The sequence below is a fragment of the Sesamum indicum genome, linkage group LG6 (assembly GCF_000512975.1).
Source record: "Sesamum indicum cultivar Zhongzhi No. 13 linkage group LG6, S_indicum_v1.0, whole genome shotgun sequence".
NCBI classification, from domain to species: Eukaryota; Viridiplantae; Streptophyta; class Magnoliopsida; order Lamiales; family Pedaliaceae; genus Sesamum; species Sesamum indicum.
This window is the reverse complement of record NC_026150.1, coordinates 21,258,726-21,276,026: the sequence shown is the minus strand read 5'-3', so window position 1 is coordinate 21,276,026 and position 17,301 is coordinate 21,258,726. Positions and strand designations below refer to the sequence as shown.

Below are 17,301 nucleotides of genomic sequence, written 5' to 3'. Positions count from 1 at the left end.
TTATAGAAACAATCCAATCCAATCCAAATTAACCCAACAAATGTAAAAACATGAAGAAGCAGGTTAGTGCACTGGCAATTTGCATTGAGTCGAGCGAGAGAGAGAGAGAGAGAGAGAGAGAGAGAGTGTTAAAACAGTGTACTAATCGCTCGTTCGTAGACTCGGGCAGTGGAAGGAAGGAAAGGTTGTCCCGACCCGACGCACAAACTAAAGAGAACAGAGGAAGACCCACCCGACAGGCGACATTTATATTTAGAGTTGTTATAAAATGGCTGCTGCCGCTCTCAATGCAATTTGCTTCAAGACCAATTACAATATCCAACAACGCCCTTCTTCGTCTTTCATTTCTTGGACCAACAAATCAATCAACTATAAGCCCCCCATGGCTGCTCTAGCAACTGCTCCTACTGTTGGACTCTCCGAAACTTTCTCCAGATTGAAGCAACGGGGGAAAGTAAGCTGTTTCCTATTACTAGGCCTGGTTTGTAGTCTTGGGTAGCGGGGAGGTGTTGTAATTTCTTTCTTGTTCATTGAATGTTAGTGGGTCTGGTTTGTTTTGATTGTTGATTTCTTCGTCAATTCCAATGGGGGTCAAGGAGCTCTTATTGGGTTCAATTTAATCTTGATGGGATTTTTTAGTTTTCTGAATCTTGATAATGTGGGTTGGTGATTGGATTGCTTATGATTGTTGCTAGCACTTGGAACCATTTTGGGTTTATGTATGTCTGAAGATATGGTGATCTTTCTCTGTTATTTGTTAAACTATGTTTGGCATGAGTTCTCCTGTTTAGGTTCACCCTGCCCCGAAATAGGCAGGGAATTGAATATTTGAATCAAGGGGGGAAGCATGGCACAAATTTTCCTGAAGAGCCCACAGACCAATATGTATATAGTAGTAACCAGTTACATCATATGTTCTGGTTAAAATGTTTGTATTAATCGATATCTGGCTGATATTGATGCTTCAATTTGTGACTTTAACCTGCAACTCATTTTTATCTCAATATATTTAGCAACAATTTTGTTTTACTTGACATGTTTTGATGTATAAATGCTGTCAGAGAAATTATATGTTGTGAATCATGCCTGAAATCTATTCAAGGGCAGGATCAATTGCTTTTAAGGAGTTCGTGGCATGCTATACTGTATAGATGCTAAAACAATTTGTTTTCATTAGTAGGTATATATGTTTCTAAATGTTAATATTATTAGCCCACTTTTGGTGAAAGGTGGCGTTGATTCCGTACATTACAGCTGGTGATCCTGACCTTTCAACCACAGCTGAAGCGCTGAAAATTCTCGACTCATGTGGCTCAGACATTATAGAATTAGGGGTGCCTTACTCAGACCCTTTGGCTGATGGTCCTGTTATCCAGGTCCGAAAAATTCAGTGGTATATGATCTCAGCATAGAACTTTTATTATTTCTAGTCGATGCCCATTCAGTTTTTTGTTTTCTTTTCACAGGATGCCGCCTCACGGTCATTAGCCAGAGGAACCAACTTTGATAAAATCATTGCAATGTTGAAGGAAGTAAGTCCCTATTAAGTTTAGCAAATCCAAAAACAGAAGAGAATATGAATTATGCTAATTTAATGTTATAATGAAATGAGTTATACCTTTTTCTCTCCATTGTTTCTCTCTAAGATGGATCTTGTATAAACATACAAATTACTCCTACTAGAGTTCAATTATGTGATAATTCTACTGGCTTTTCATGAAGCTTAGACTTTGGATTTTGGGGAAAATACTTGAGATGCATGTTGCTAATTATATATCTTGCTTCTACTGCTTAGCCGTCTATTGTCAACCCTTTGAGTATTACCCTTAAGTCATATTTTCTAAATGTAAAATTCTTTTTGTTGTTTGCTTCCTCACAGGTGGTTCCTCAGTTATCTTGTCCAATTGCACTATTCTCATATTATAACCCAATACTCAAGCGTGGTGTGGAGAAATTCATGACGACTTTGAAAGATACTGGTATTCATGGTAATTCTACTTTACAACTCTATTAAATTTCAAGTATCACGAGAAGTATTTGGTGATAGATGCACTCTGTATCTTCTGATTGCCACCAAGCACAGATCTCTGTACTTGATAAATAAACTCTGTAAAAACATTATATAGCTGCTAAGCTAATGTGTAAAACACGTTTCACTTAGATAACTATTGCTTAATTGTTTCATGTAATACTTGGAGCAGAGCAAGTAGATCCTTCTATTTTCTTTTGATTAAATTTTATGGTTTTGTCTCTTTCCATCTCTTATGTTTCATAAGTTATTATCTATATCTTAAGAAGGATATTATTCTTTGCAGGACTTGTAGTCCCGGATGTCCCTCTTGAGGAGACTGAGATACTAAGAAAGGAAGCTAGTAACAATAATATAGAACTGGTTAGCTATCCCAGTTAGCTGCTCTGCAAAAGTTTGAATTATTTGCCTGATACATGTTTGCTAGTGTTAAATTACCTGAATTCACACTACATCATGAATATAATTTCCCCAGGATTCAGGGTGAATATGGCTCATCACTTACCCATTATAGCCTGCAATTTCAGGTGCTGCTTACGACGCCCACTACTCCAACGGCACGAATGAAAACCATTGTTGAGGCTTCAGAAGGATTTGTCTATCTTGTAAGATTCCTATTTTTCTATCATAGAAGTCAGATCCACACATATTTGAAGAGATTCCGTGTTACTACCTTAAATTATGGTGATTCACTGTATACTGTAAAGCACTTATGCCAGCTTTATATCAATGTACTATATCCATATCGATCTATGTGCAACTTTAATTGTTATATTGTCTTTTTCTGATGTTCTATATGCCTCCAACGTCCAATCATACTTCTATCACAACTTAAGTCACTCGAAGTGGTTTTTTAATCCTTTGCTGTGAAACACTTCCATCTCTTCCATTTTGCACAAGTATCACTAATTGTCTGTTGGAGATTGAGATGTTTACAAGTGGTTATCCACAAAGGGATGGATAGAACTCAGGTAGTGGGAGGAAGGTTTAGAAAATTTAATTATGCTTCTTATTTGCATTTTATTGCAGAGCTTTTAACTTGTTCATCTTTGAATAGGTGAGCTCTGTCGGAGTAACAGGAGCAAGAGCATCTGTCAGTGAAAAGGTTCAATCTCTTCTAAAGGAAATTAAAGAGGTAAATTAAATTCCCTGCCTGTTTCATCCCAAACAGTTATTATGCCTAGCAGCCATCAAGTTTTTGCTTGTTTATTCTGTGAAAATTTGAAATTTTTTTATCATGCATCTTATTCTCTATCTTTTTAAATTCTCTGCTGGGTGGGGAGGGGAGTTGTTTAATCAGAAAACTAATTCAGTCATTCAATCAGAAAAACAACTAATTCTTTTGTTATGCGCTTGGCTATCTTTTATAGGCAACAAACAAGCCGGTGGCAGTTGGTTTTGGCATATCAAAACCTGAGCATGCCAAACAGGTATAGTCTTGGAGCAAGGTCTTGTTTGGCATCAATTTTGGCTATTTAGCCAATTTCTGTGTCATTTTTCATGTTGATAGCAAATATGTATTGACATCTCTTGTTTCAGGTAGCCGAATGGGGAGCAGATGGTGTCATTGTTGGTAGTGCCATTGTAAAGCTATTGGGTGAAGCAAAATCGCCTGACGAAGGCCTAAAGGAACTCGAGACGTTCACCAAAACCTTAAAATCTGCATTATTGTGATGCACTGTTTTATTGTAGTCTAGTCCCTTATTCTGAAGAACTGGCTTTAGGATGCTACAAAACTCTTCTAACTTTGAGCTGAAATTTTTGTTCTAGGTAGCTGCTCAGGTCATGAACATCTTGAATCCATTTCATGTTATTTGATTTCCTTGTGATCAATATTTACTGCTACACCAACATGGTGTTTGTATTTATTCACTTCCATAGTTGTAAGCTGAACAAAGGACTATCAAGACGGTAACTTGTTGTATTTCATTTTATATGCACATACATTCCGGTAGTCTTCCAATTACAGTCTGAGCTCAAAACTAATTTGTATTCCTGAAGGTTGAACAGGAAAAGCTTTGGATGAGAACATGTTTTGACTGTTAGTAAAAGGACATAGTAAAGTAGCCACTGAACAGTTAGAGAAGAGCTAAAGTAGCTGATGTTTTCAACAATGTTCAACGCCTTCCAGAGAGTTAATTAATTTTTTATTATTAAAAAAAAATTATATTATTATAATTTTTTTAATTATATAATAAAAATATGACAAATCGCGACTCGTCAATAAAATAATCGAAAAAATTGCAAAAGTGGCGAAGTCGGGTTTTAAAATCCCGACTTGGTTATTTTCCTTTTTTTTTGTTTAAATAAATTTATATATAATTAATTTTAACAACATACTAAAATCCAAAAATTAATAAAATTAACATTGCATTAACTTAAAAAATTACAATTAAGGATACAAATGTAGTAGTTATTTATTTTGTACAATTGTAAAAAATTACATTAAATTATACAATTACAAATATAAAAAATGTCCACCCATTCCACAATTTCGTCTGTGGCGCTGACGTTGAGGTCTTCTTATTTCCTCGTCCACATTTTGAATTGGCTCATTTTGCGCGTAATTTTCATCACCACCGAACCGACTTGATGTTGTTGCGGAACTTGACTCCACATTGTCACGATATGCACCAAATGATGGAAATGGAATTGGTGAAATATTATATCCTTGTGTATATGGTTGATTAATACCAAGACCAAGAGAATAATCTTGTGTTTGGTTTGACATATATGGAGTCGATTGAAATAAATCACCTTGAGACGGTTGAGGCATGTAATAATTTTGAGGCGGTTGAGGCACGTAATAATCTTGAGGTGGATATACTGTAGAAGGACCAGCTATATCCACCCCAATATCATGACGTTCAACTGAACCAGTTGACATTCGGCTAGAACTTCTTTTTTGCCTGTGGGATGTTGTGGGAGCATCATCGGATGAAGAAGCAATTTGTTGTGGCTGTTGGGTTATAGCTTTCTTGATAATATGTAACCCATTTTCAAATCTATCGACCAATTGACTATATCCTTCAATATTTGGTGGTCTAGATCGACATAAAGTTTCAAGGACATTCACCTCATTTGCCTGAAAAGTGTAGAAAAATAATGAGCCTTGTGTTGTTAATATATATATATATATAATATTATATAACAACGTACCACAACTTGCAACATAGGTGCTTTTCCAGGTTGATACCCGCTTTCCACACGTCTATCAGTAGATGACGACACGAAATTTCGTATTATGTTGTACTACCATTCCCAAAAACCTCGTTCTGTTTCCCTTCTATTGGAAATGAGTGGCCTATATGCAACCGTGTCATATCGTCTTTGCCATCTAGTGATATATTGTATGTGTTGCAGGTACCAATCTGCGCCCGCGTGATTTTTACGGGAAATCTGATGGAGGCTCATATCCCGGGTATCCGTCGATTCTGGTACATTTTGCCTCATCTCGAATTGGCGAACAACCCGTTCGGGACGATGCATTTCAACTATTGGTACAATATCAATGGAACGGATGACCTCCACAACTGGGGGTTCAATTCATCAACGTAAGCCATAATAACATCCGAGTCCATGTCATACGGTTGCCGTATGAACTGTAATAAATATAAAGATGTAAATTAATACGGATTTAATTCACGATATAAATATATGAATAATATTAAAAATAAGTTACTTGATCCGCATGCATCTCATCCAATATTTCTCGTATGACTCAGACAGTTTCCCGTACTATAGTGGTGAAAGTGTGATGACAATTCCAAGTAGCACCATATGGTGCTGCTAGGAGCCAACGATTGTTGTCCATTTGGACTTGGCCCATAAATAGTCGTTGGACACCAAGTCCAGGACAAAGTGGCGTAATCCGTGACCATGTCCAAATCTGCACAAACAATACAAATATTTGTTATTAATGAATATTAATAGCAAAAAAAATGTGTAAGAGTTTTTAAGTCAATTTTACTTGTAGCAATTGCAGCCCCCCACCAATTGCCGCTTGTGCTGGCATTGCATAATTCGCGATATAAAAATGCCAGCACAACACTTCCCCAACTATAGTTCCTCGCAGTTTCTATATCTTCTAATTTTGAGAGATATAGTTACCTGAGGAATCTGGACACATCAATCCCCCAAATAGAAGTAATGCAACGGCACGTGCGTACCGGACGACGACAGCCTAGGGAGTGTTATAAGTGATTTCGATCGTCGCCAAATATGATGTAATTGCGGATGTCTGTAGTCTCGAGCCCTTCGACACATTTGCATTCGGGCTAAAGCCTATGTAAGTAAGGCAGTATTCTTGCCATTGTTGTGTTGTGCGGTCGAGATCAATTCCAGTCACCAGCTTGCCGTCTATTGCGAGTGCCCATATTATTTGAATATCTTGTAGGGTAATTGTTGCTTCCCGTACACGAAAATGAAAAGTGTGCGTCTCCGATCGCTACCTCTCCACTAATGCAATGATTAAGTGATGATTTAATTGAAGGTGTTCGCACCTATAGACTCCATAAAATTCTATTTAATGTAGAATTTCTTGTACACGCTCAAATATATTATTTTGGTGAAAATGACTCTGAAAGCTACCATCCGCACACCGTGAAATTAGTACGGCATCTAGGTCACCTTCTGGAATATCGTCGGACCTATGTTGGGCTTGTTGAGATAATACAGTACCATCACGAGGACTGTAAACTGAACGTCTATCCATTTGTACGAAAAATAACACTACGAAAATTACCTCACACAAATGGTTTTGAATGTAGTGAAAAATTAAAAGTTGAGAGTTTTTGAATGTAGTGAGTGAATGTCCACAACGCTCAAATTTATAATGGTTGTTGGCGGTTTAATTATTTTTAAAATTAAAAAAAATTATTGATGGGTCAATTTTTTATTGACCCATCACTGGCCGCGGCCAGCCTTGGTCAAAGGATGGCGTTGCCAGCCTTTCATTAAGGGGCTGGCACGCTTCCCAGCCATTTATATATATATGTAAATATATTATATATTTGTAATATAAACATAATATATTTACATATATATGTTTATATATATATATGATATATATGTATATGTATATTATATATATTGGTACGCCACCAGCCTTATTAAAGGCTGGTAGGTCGCGTATCAGCCTTTACGTTGCAGCGCATTTTGTGCTGAGTACCCGCGTAAAAATAAATTTGGTAGGTTTAATCACTAATGTTCGTATTTTGGACATGTATAAATATGGTAGGTTTCAGTAGAATTTCACGCCATTCTCATTTCAAAACACATTTTGAAATTTCACGCAATTCTTATATCAAAAATGTCTGCTTCATCTTCTCGTATTGAGATTTTTGTGTATTTTGATGGTGAATTATCGAGCGATCAGACACCCATTGCAACGATGAGAATCCCTCATTCATCCACTTACGATCAATTTCTATAAAAAATTTGGTATTGATAGCTCCCAATTTTCGTTAAATGTATCTACAAAACATTCGTGCCAATACCTCGGGCGAATAAAGGAAACACTCATACCAATAAAGGATGACGATATGTTGTCATTTTTCACTATCCTACAGCTGGATTCCCACTCATTAAAATTTTTGTCGAAACTGTGCAAATCCACCACGACGATGCTCCACAAATTGACCGAGATTGGGGAGCTTTCGATTCCCAAAATATAACTCAATAGTGGGTGGATGACAACTCATAGATGAGTCAATAGTGGGGGGAATACATGGCAATGTTATCAAGCCAAGGGTTTCCGTCATCTTCCAACTACGAAAATTTCTCGAGTACGTACAACACTAATTTCGATGGAGGTACTTCTAACACCGATTTTGGTGCAGGCACATCGAATTATGAGACAGAGTGTTATACTCCCAACGTGGTGGCTGTTACGCAAGGGCTCGATAATATTGAACTCAATTACACAGAGCCCACCTAGTCACATACTCCATCCACCTCCCATTTTATACCAACTTCTGCACAAGACACTGCCGAGCCAGAAGACCCTATTACATACAGTTTGGCTGATGAATCAAATGCAGCTTTCGAACCGGATGAAGTGGATTATCTAATTCCACCGGAAGATGTAATACAAGATGTTGACATAAATATTGTGGCTGAAAATTTTGCACAAGGTACGTCAACATCCTCTCAATCGGTTACGCCACATCGAACTACTCAGCAAACATTTACCGCTCTATACCATTTTTCGAACAAACATTTCCGGAGGTACAAGTGGATTCCATTGATGTACCAAACTGAAGATATGCAAAATTTTATGACAAAAACGAAGGCAGACTTGATGTGGGAATGCTTTTCAAAAATAAAGAAGCTTTAATCGAGGCGGTGAAAAATCACTCAATACGATATGCCCGACGCGAGTATTGGGTAGCTGAGAGTTCAAAGACCAAGTGGAAGTATTATGTAAGCATAGCACCGAAGGTATATATATATATTTGTCGTATATGTATAAGCATACAAAATTATTCGACTAATTCGTATTTACTTTTTTCAGCTATGTGGTGTAGATGGGAGTTGCGAGGCATTTTCGAAAAAAAAATGAGAAGGTGGACAACAACAAAATACGCAACATATACTCTATCTAAATTACCGTGTTCGAGAGACATTTGATTCAAAATTTCCATGAGTGGGAATCCAGCTGTAGGATCACTGAAAAATGACAACGCATCGTTAGCCTTTATTGGTATGAGTGTTTTCTTTATTCGCTCGAGGTATTGGCACGAATATTTTGCAGATACATTTACCGAAAATTGGGAGTTATCAACACCAATTTTTTTGTAGATTTTTGATAAAAATTGATTGTAAGTGGATGAACGAAGGATTTTCATCGCTGCAATGGGCATCTGATCATATGTAACAGACCATCCATCGCTCGATAATTCACCACCAAAATACACAAAAATTTCAATACGAGAAGATGAAGCAGACATTTTTAATATGAGAATGGCGTGAAATTCTGCTGAAACCTACCATATTTATACATGTCAAAAATACGAACATTAGTGATGAAACCTACCATATTTATTTTTACGCAGGTACTCAGCGCAAAATGCGCTGCAACGTTAAGGCTGGTACGCGACCTACCAACCTTTAATAAGGCTGGTGGCGTACCAATATATATAATATACATATACATATATATATAAACATATATTATATATACAAATATATAATATATGCATATATATACATATATATAAATGGCTGGAAAGCGTGCCAGCTCCTTAATGAAGGGCTGGCAGCAACCAATTATGGGTCAATTTTTAATTTTTTTTAATTTTAAAAATAATTAAACCGCCAACAACCATTATAAATTTGAGCGTTGTGGACATTCACTCACTGCATTAAAAAACTCTCAATTTTTAATTTCACTACATTCAAAACCATTAGTGTGAGGTAATTTTCGTAGTGTTATTTTTCGTACAAATGGATAGACGTTCAGTTTACGGTCCTCGTGATGGTACTGTATTATCTCAACAAGCCCAACATAGGTCCGACAATATTCCAGAAGGTGACCTAGATGCCGTACTAATTTCACGGTGTGCGGATGGTAGCTTTTAGAGTCATTTTCACCAAAATAATGTCTGAGCGTGTACAAAAAATCCTACACCAAATAGAATTTTATGGAGTCTACAGGTGCGAACGCCTTCAATTAAATCAACACCTCATCACTGCATTAATGGAGAGGTGGCGATCGGAGACGCACACTTTTCATTTTCGTGTAAGGGAAGCCACAATTACCCTACAAAATATTCAAATAATATAGGCACTCGCAATAGACGGCGAGCCGGTGACTGGAATTGATCTCGACTGCACAACACAACAATGACAAGAATATTGCCTGACTTACATAGGCTTTAGCCCGGATGCAAATGTGTTGAAGGGCTCGAAACTACAGACATCCGCAATTACATCTCATTTGGCGGCGGTCGAAATCACTTATAACACTCCTCAGGCTGTCGTCGTCCAATACGCACGTGCCGCTGCATTACTTCTATTTTGGGGGATTGATGTGCCCAGATTAATCAGGTAACTATGTCTCATTACTATATCTCTCAAAATTAGAAGATATAGAAACCGCGAGGAACTATAATTGGGAATGCTGTGCTGGCATTTTATATCGTGAATTATGCAATGCCAGCACAAAAGGCAAAGCGACAATTGGTGGGCCGTTGCAATTGCTACAGGTAAAATTGACTTAAAAACTTACACATTTTTTTTGCTATTAATATCCATTAATAACAAATATTTGTATTGTTCGTGCATATTTGGGCATGGCCACGGATTACGCCACTTTGTCCTGGACTTGGTGCCCAACGACTATTTATGGCCAAGTCCAAATGGACAACAATCGCTGGCTCCCAGCAGCACCATATGGTGCTACTTGGAATTGTCAGCACACTTTCAACACTACAGTACGGGGAACTGTTCGAGTCATACGAGAAATATTGAATGAGATGCAGGCGGATCAGGTAACTTATTTTTAATATTATTCATATATTTATACCGTGAAGTAAATCCGTATTAATTTACATCTTTGTATTTATTACAATTCATATGCCAACCGTATGACATGGACTCGGATGTCATTATGCCTTACGCTGATGAATTGAATCCCTAGTTGTGGAGGTCATCCATTCCATTGGTATTCTACGCAATAGTTGAAATGCATCGTCCCGAACGGGTTGTTAACCAATTCGGGATGAGGCAAAATGTACCAGAATCGACGAATACCCGGGATATGAGCCTCCATCAGATTTCCCGTAAAAATCACGTGGGTGCAGATTGGTACCTGCAACACATACAATATATCACTAGATGGCAAAGACGATATGACACGATTGTACATAGACCATTCATTTTCAATAGAAGAGAAAGGAAACGAGATTTTTGGGAATGGTACTACAACATAACACGAAATTTTGTGTCGTCATCTACTGATAGACGTGTGAAAAGCGGGTACCAACCTAGAGAAGCACCTATGTTGCAAGTTGTGGTACGTTGTTATATAATATTATATATATATATATATTTAACAACACAAGGCTCATTATTTTTCTACACTTTTCAGGCAAATGAAGTGAATGCCCTTGAAACTTTATGTCGATCTAGACTACCAAATATTGAAGGATATAGTCAATTGGTGGATAGATTTGAACATGGGTTATATATTATCAAGGAAGCAATAACCCAACAGCCACAACAAATTGTTTCTCCATCCGATGATGCTCCCACAACATCCCACAGGCAAAGAAGAATTTCTAGCCGAATATCAACTGGTTCAGTTGAACGTCATGATATTGGGGTGGATATAGCTGGTCCTTCTACAATATATCCACCTCAAGATTATTACGTGTCTCAACCGCCTCAAGATTATTACATGCCTCATTCATCTCAAGGTGATTGGTTTCAATCGACTTCATATATATCAAACCAAACACAAGATTATTCTCTTGACCTTGATTTTGGTATTAATCAACCATATACACAAGGATATAATATTTCACCAATTCCATTTTCATCATTTGGTGCATATCGTGACAATATGGAGTCAAGTTCCGCAACAACATCAAGTCGGTTCGGTGGTGATGAAAATGAGACGCAAAATGAGCCAATTCAAAATGTGGGCGAGGAAATAAGAAGACCTCAACGTCAACGCTACAGATGAAAATGTGGAATGGGTAGACGTTTTTTATATTTGTAATTGTATAGTTTAATGTAATTTTTTACAATTCTACAAAATAAATAACTACTACATTTATACCCTTAGTTGTAATTTTTTAAGTTAATGCAATGTTAATTTTATTAATTTTTGAATTTTAGTATGTTGTTAAAATTAATTATATAAATTTATTTAAACAAAAGAAAAAGGAAAATAACCAAGTCGGGATTTTATATCCTGACTTGAAGTCGGGATTTTAAAACCCGACTTCGCCACTTTTGCAATTTTTCCGGTTATTTTATTGACGAAATCGCGACTCGTCATATTTTTATTATATAATTAAAAAAAATTATAACAATATAATTTTTTTTTAATAATAAAAAATTAATTAGCTCCCTTCCAGATGCCACTGACTCGGTAGAGAAGAGGTATTTCACTCTTGAAAGAACAAGTCGTGTGCAGGATCATATGGATGGTCCTTGGAAGGAATCTCCAAGATTGCCGGGATTGGTTTGTTATAGCTATCTACTAAGAACCTTATCATATTTGCTACCTGCAACAGGAGAACAGAGGATATGACTACCAGAGTTACTCTTACAATCATGTGGCAGACAGCAAACAAATGGAAACTAAGACCCTTGGTACTTCATTATCAAGTAGTTGCCAACCAAACGGAGCCTACATCAGTTATTTTCTGGACGTTCTGCACTGAAGCCATTTTACCCACATAGTTACGACAACTTTCTGTAGGACAAACTAGCAATTGTTTGATTGTTCTCTCATTAGGTTGTAGATGTTACTTTATAATCTCAAATCATAGAACAAGATCAACAGAATGAGCACCTCAAGAAAGCTAAAAACTTACATATTGGCTGATTAAAACTATTGCAATGGAGTTGTGAATTCTTTGAATGCGTCTTCAACTTGTTTCACCGTAGTTTCTAAACAAAAGCAAGTGGATCCTCAGTGAGAATAGCAAGCACATTGACGACCTCAATGAAAAAGTTGAAGCATAATAACTGTTTCTCAGGATGAGCACATTCAGAGATCATGTTATAAACACATTGAGGCGGTTGTGGCATGTCTTATTAGCCTGTTCTCTGGGCGTAAATGCAATCCACCAGTTCAAAAGTTCTAGCATATCCAACCTATTGTGAACAGGTTACCAAAATTCAAAGTGTCTGAATAGCGGACACGCCAATCATAATATTCTGACAAAAGTATCAGAACTCAGACAAAAGAAAACATACTTGACTGCACTATAAGGTAATTTGTTTTCCTCCTCAAATCGACGTTACCAACTCCAGCCAGCAAAAACCCAGTGATAGTGTCCTACGTCAACAAGAGTCATCATTTAACTTCACCACGCAGCAGACAAGAAAGAGCTTTGACTGCAAACAGACTGTAATAACTCGGGTAGGAAGACTTCACCTATTCACATCATCTCACATTTTAAAAACTATATCAAAGTTGATAGCATATAACACCAATTAAAAATGAAGGGCTCATATAAAGAATCACAGGGGAATGCTGCCGATTTACAGACACTTAACCGTGGATCATATTTCCTTACAGATACTTGGACCAAAGGAAACAACCATGCAGAAGACAGCAGTTAGAGAAGAAGTTAGAAAAACCAGTGATCGGTAATGGAAAATTTGGGTAATTTGCAGCATTTTCAGAAGTAGCAAAATTGGTATGAAGAACCCATGTTAATTAATATTTTTTCTCCCAGTAACAGGTCCCAGACCAGAAGACAACACAGCCTTTTCTCGTTCAATCTATAAACAACCGACAAAACCTCCCTACAGGCACACCGCAAGACTTAACCGTGGGCGCCGTCCTCCTACCCCATCCCTATCAAAATTACTCAAAAAAGAAAAATAATAATATAATGAACCAAACATGTGAGCAGGAAAAGAACTAAGAGAGCGAAAGTCAGAGAACGTGAGCACTGAGCAAGTTACCAATCATACAAACAAGACCATTTACTCCACCATATTCAATTAGATATGCAATACGGGGAATAGAAAATTACACTTCAATGAGCTAAACCATAGTCGAACTTGCAAAAGAACACCAAAATTACGGAACAAAAACAGAAACTTATACGGAGAAATACAGTCTATTGAATTGATCAAAAAGAACAAACCCAAAACCATAAAGGAAAGAAAAAACTGATACCTCGTCCGCGATCATAGCTATTAACGCTGAGCTACTTGTGCGGATCTGAGGCTTGTTCGCCATTCATTCCGATAAATACTAAAGCTGCTATGACGGATAAGCGCGACAAATCAATCAAACGAAAATCTAAACGAAGCGCAAAATTTGCAGAAGAAACAACTACCCTCACACCAATTACAAAAGTTGGACACGAGATTAACAGTATTTTGCGGCAATATGAGGTGGAGCTGGAATCTAAAACCTTACAGATGTTGAACTTGAGCGCGGATCGTGAGAGAGCTAAATTAGGGGTTGCCGATTAGTCGAGCTCAATTATTTCTCTTTATCAGCTTGCGGAGTTTTTTTATTTATTTTTATTGTTTTATCTATATTTTTATTTTTGGAATTTTTATATATTTAATTTTATATACAATACTTTATTAATTTTATACTCAAAATTGACCATATAGTACAATTATTAATTAATATTATATTTTATTTTAAATAATAATAAATTATGGTACTTTTATTTATATATTTTATACAAAAACAAATTGAATCAACAACTTAGTAAATTATAATATTTTTATAATAAAAATTAGTATTTAATATGACGCATGTAAATTTTATGTTATATTTTAATATATATTTGTATTACGTTAAACTTTTTTTTCATAGACAAGTAATTCACTTATGATTTTTTTTTTATCTATTTATGAGTTTTATATTTATATCAAGACCCATAATATGCAATATGCAATCTATTTTATTATTTATAAATTTACGTCGAAATTTAGTAATTTTTATGAATTAATCTAAAATTAATGATAATGATATTAATAATGATGGTTGAATATTTTTAATTATTATTTTATTATATGTAATGTGATAAAAAAGTTTAATCAATAATTACGAAATTCGGGCACTTGATTCATACTAAATTTAAATATATACAAGACTGTGTCTATTAGATCATATTAGACGGTATGATTTAAAATCACATGGCCTGATTCAATGATACATCGTCTTGAATGATTACTCTTATGTTCCGAGTACGATATCTCAACATCCCTATATCCAATAAGTCTACAACTTTAGCAAATGTATTGTTCTGTAAGTTTGATTATATCTAACTATTTGATCTGAATTTTGATAGCTCAACTAACCCATGTTGTTCAATAATGTAAGATGATAGGTATATCAATGTTATACTAACATTTATAAATATATAAATTTTGCAGATTGTGAACATATATTAATTTCAACTCTAACATTTATAAATATATAAATTTTGCAGATTGTGAACATATATTAATTTCAACTATAAAATATTTTTATCACTTGTATTATTCCAGATAATAGATACTTTTCTATAATTTTAAATTGTTTAGTATGAATTCTTTTTTGGTATATTTTACTAATCATATTACTACTAAACTAATTAGTAGTTTATATTTATATCAATAAATTAAAACTTCATACTATATTTTGGTATATTTATAACATAGTATACATTATAATAATCTATTTCATTACTTATAAATTTATGTAAAAATTTGGTGATTTGATCCCATGATTTAATATAATTTTAAAAAATATCAACTTGAGCTCGAAAAATAAGGATCAAGCTCAATCAGCTCGAGCTCAAGAGCTCGAAATGTAAGAATCGAGCTCGAGCTCGAGCTCACCAAAAGAGGTCGAGCTCGACTTGTTTACAGCCTTAGAGCTAATTGATGGGGGCTGACATCAGCAATAATTAGAAGACTGAAACAACAAAATAGAAGAAGAAAATAAATTGTTAAATTCCGGGAAAAGGCAATATTTCTATTTTTCTACCTCTAATGTGACAATCAGTGAATTATGAATATTTTTTCCTCTAACCCCATCAAAATATTGTGGCCTAATAATTAAAACTTTAATATTATTATGATAATATCTATCTATCTATACTGTTTATTACAGGTTAACCCCCCATCTTTATTTTGGGTGGCATGCCTAATCGCTATTTATTTTTTATTTACTTTATTTTTTACCAGCTCATTATTAGTGCCTCAACTCCGCCGGTACATAATATAATTTTTCCATGATATGAATCAAGATTTGAGGGTAGGTACTAAATTATCACCATGGCCCATCACATGATATAGAAATTTAGGTATTGAAAATGTCCTTATGCTTTTATGCAATTTAACAAGATTTGTCTCTACTTTTCAATTAGTTATCTCATCAACTTTAGATATGATATGACATGTTGTTGGTCAATTTTTTGAAATTTGCAATTGCTTTCTTGTTCTATACACATTTTCCATTCGTCTCTCCATCTTCAACCTTTGGCAACCTTCTCCCTACCATCTTCAACCAAAGGGTGGATGTCCCTCCAATGACTATCGTCCGTGCGAATTGTTCCCTTCAGGTAGTATCACCCACTAGCCGGTCGATTTGAGGAAGGAGTTGAAGATGAGTTCAAGAATGGAAGGAGATGTTTTGGCTAATGAATTATGTACTGTGACATGACATTTGCATGCTTGACGTTTTTTTGGCCAAGGGTCCAAATAACTTTTCTATTTTTATCATGTTAACAATACTTCAAAGAAAACATCACCTACACTAATAAATACATAATTCATATTTATAATTACATAAATATAATTTAACTTGCGTATACACATTGCGTGTGCTTCATTCATAATACTAGTAAGTGACATTTTATACACGTGCATAAAAAATTTAAAAATATAAATAATTAAATATAATTTACTGATTTTTTTTGGAAGAAAAATGATATATAAAAATAATTATAATAAAAAAATAATTTTAAAAGAGAATATTTTGAAGTAAGAGAAAAAACACTAACTAAACTATTAAAAAAATAAAATTTTACCATTTATAGATAATGGAAAAATGTGAAAGTTAGTGGTGAAAAGAGCAGAAGAAATACAAATAAAAAAAGGAAAGACACCAAAATGATGTTATTTATTTTAATCTTTCTTAATATGTAGTACAGATGAATAACGTGGAAACAAGAACTCCAACGCGCAGATCACATTAGTTTGAAACCCTTCACAATTTGCTTGACATAACGGCGTTATGCAAATCACAACTCCCACTCACCATTTTAATGACTTGGGTGACTGGAAAATCATATGACATTTATAAATGCAAATCAGGAAATAAAATTTCAATGTTTTTCTCATTTCGTTTAATTAAACTACTGTTAGTATTCTCCATTATTGCACTACAAAACCATGCTCTCTGAACTTCAACCAGTGAGTACTGTACCAAAATAGTGCAAAGAAGCTGAAGCAATGAAGTTTCTCTAGATAGACAATTGTTGATCCCCATAATAGAAGCTTAACGATAGATGAGACCAAACTACATATTGTCACAATTATAATCTGAAAGTTCTATGCTACAATCAATGTCCTGC

General features: G+C 35.3%; 1 protein-coding gene and 1 pseudogene across 1 annotated transcript; one reads left to right on the top strand and one right to left on the bottom strand.

Moving 5' to 3' along the window:
* On the top strand, nucleotides 1–3,963 carry LOC105165323 (tryptophan synthase alpha chain). Its single transcript, XM_011084296.2, has 9 exons — nucleotides 1–454; nucleotides 1,230–1,376; nucleotides 1,467–1,532; nucleotides 1,880–1,988; nucleotides 2,316–2,392; nucleotides 2,557–2,634; nucleotides 3,087–3,164; nucleotides 3,400–3,459; nucleotides 3,569–3,963. The coding sequence occupies exons 1-9, from the start codon at nucleotides 269–271 to the stop codon at nucleotides 3,701–3,703; spliced, it is 936 nt and encodes a 311-aa protein (XP_011082598.1). The 5' UTR covers nucleotides 1–268; the 3' UTR covers nucleotides 3,704–3,963.
* On the bottom strand, nucleotides 11,114–14,211 carry LOC105165365 (annotated as a pseudogene).

Bases quoted from the DNA above. Each gene is read 5' to 3' on its own strand.
- LOC105165323 (XM_011084296.2), top strand. From the start codon at position 269: ATGGCTGCTGCCGCTCTCAATGCAATTTGCTTCAAGACCAATTACAAT. The intron at 2,393-2,556 runs GTTAGCTATCCC...CTGCAATTTCAG, and splicing joins GTAACAATAATATAGAACTG to GTGCTGCTTACGACGCCCAC. The intron at 3,165-3,399 runs GTAAATTAAATT...TATCTTTTATAG, and splicing joins TTCTAAAGGAAATTAAAGAG to GCAACAAACAAGCCGGTGGC.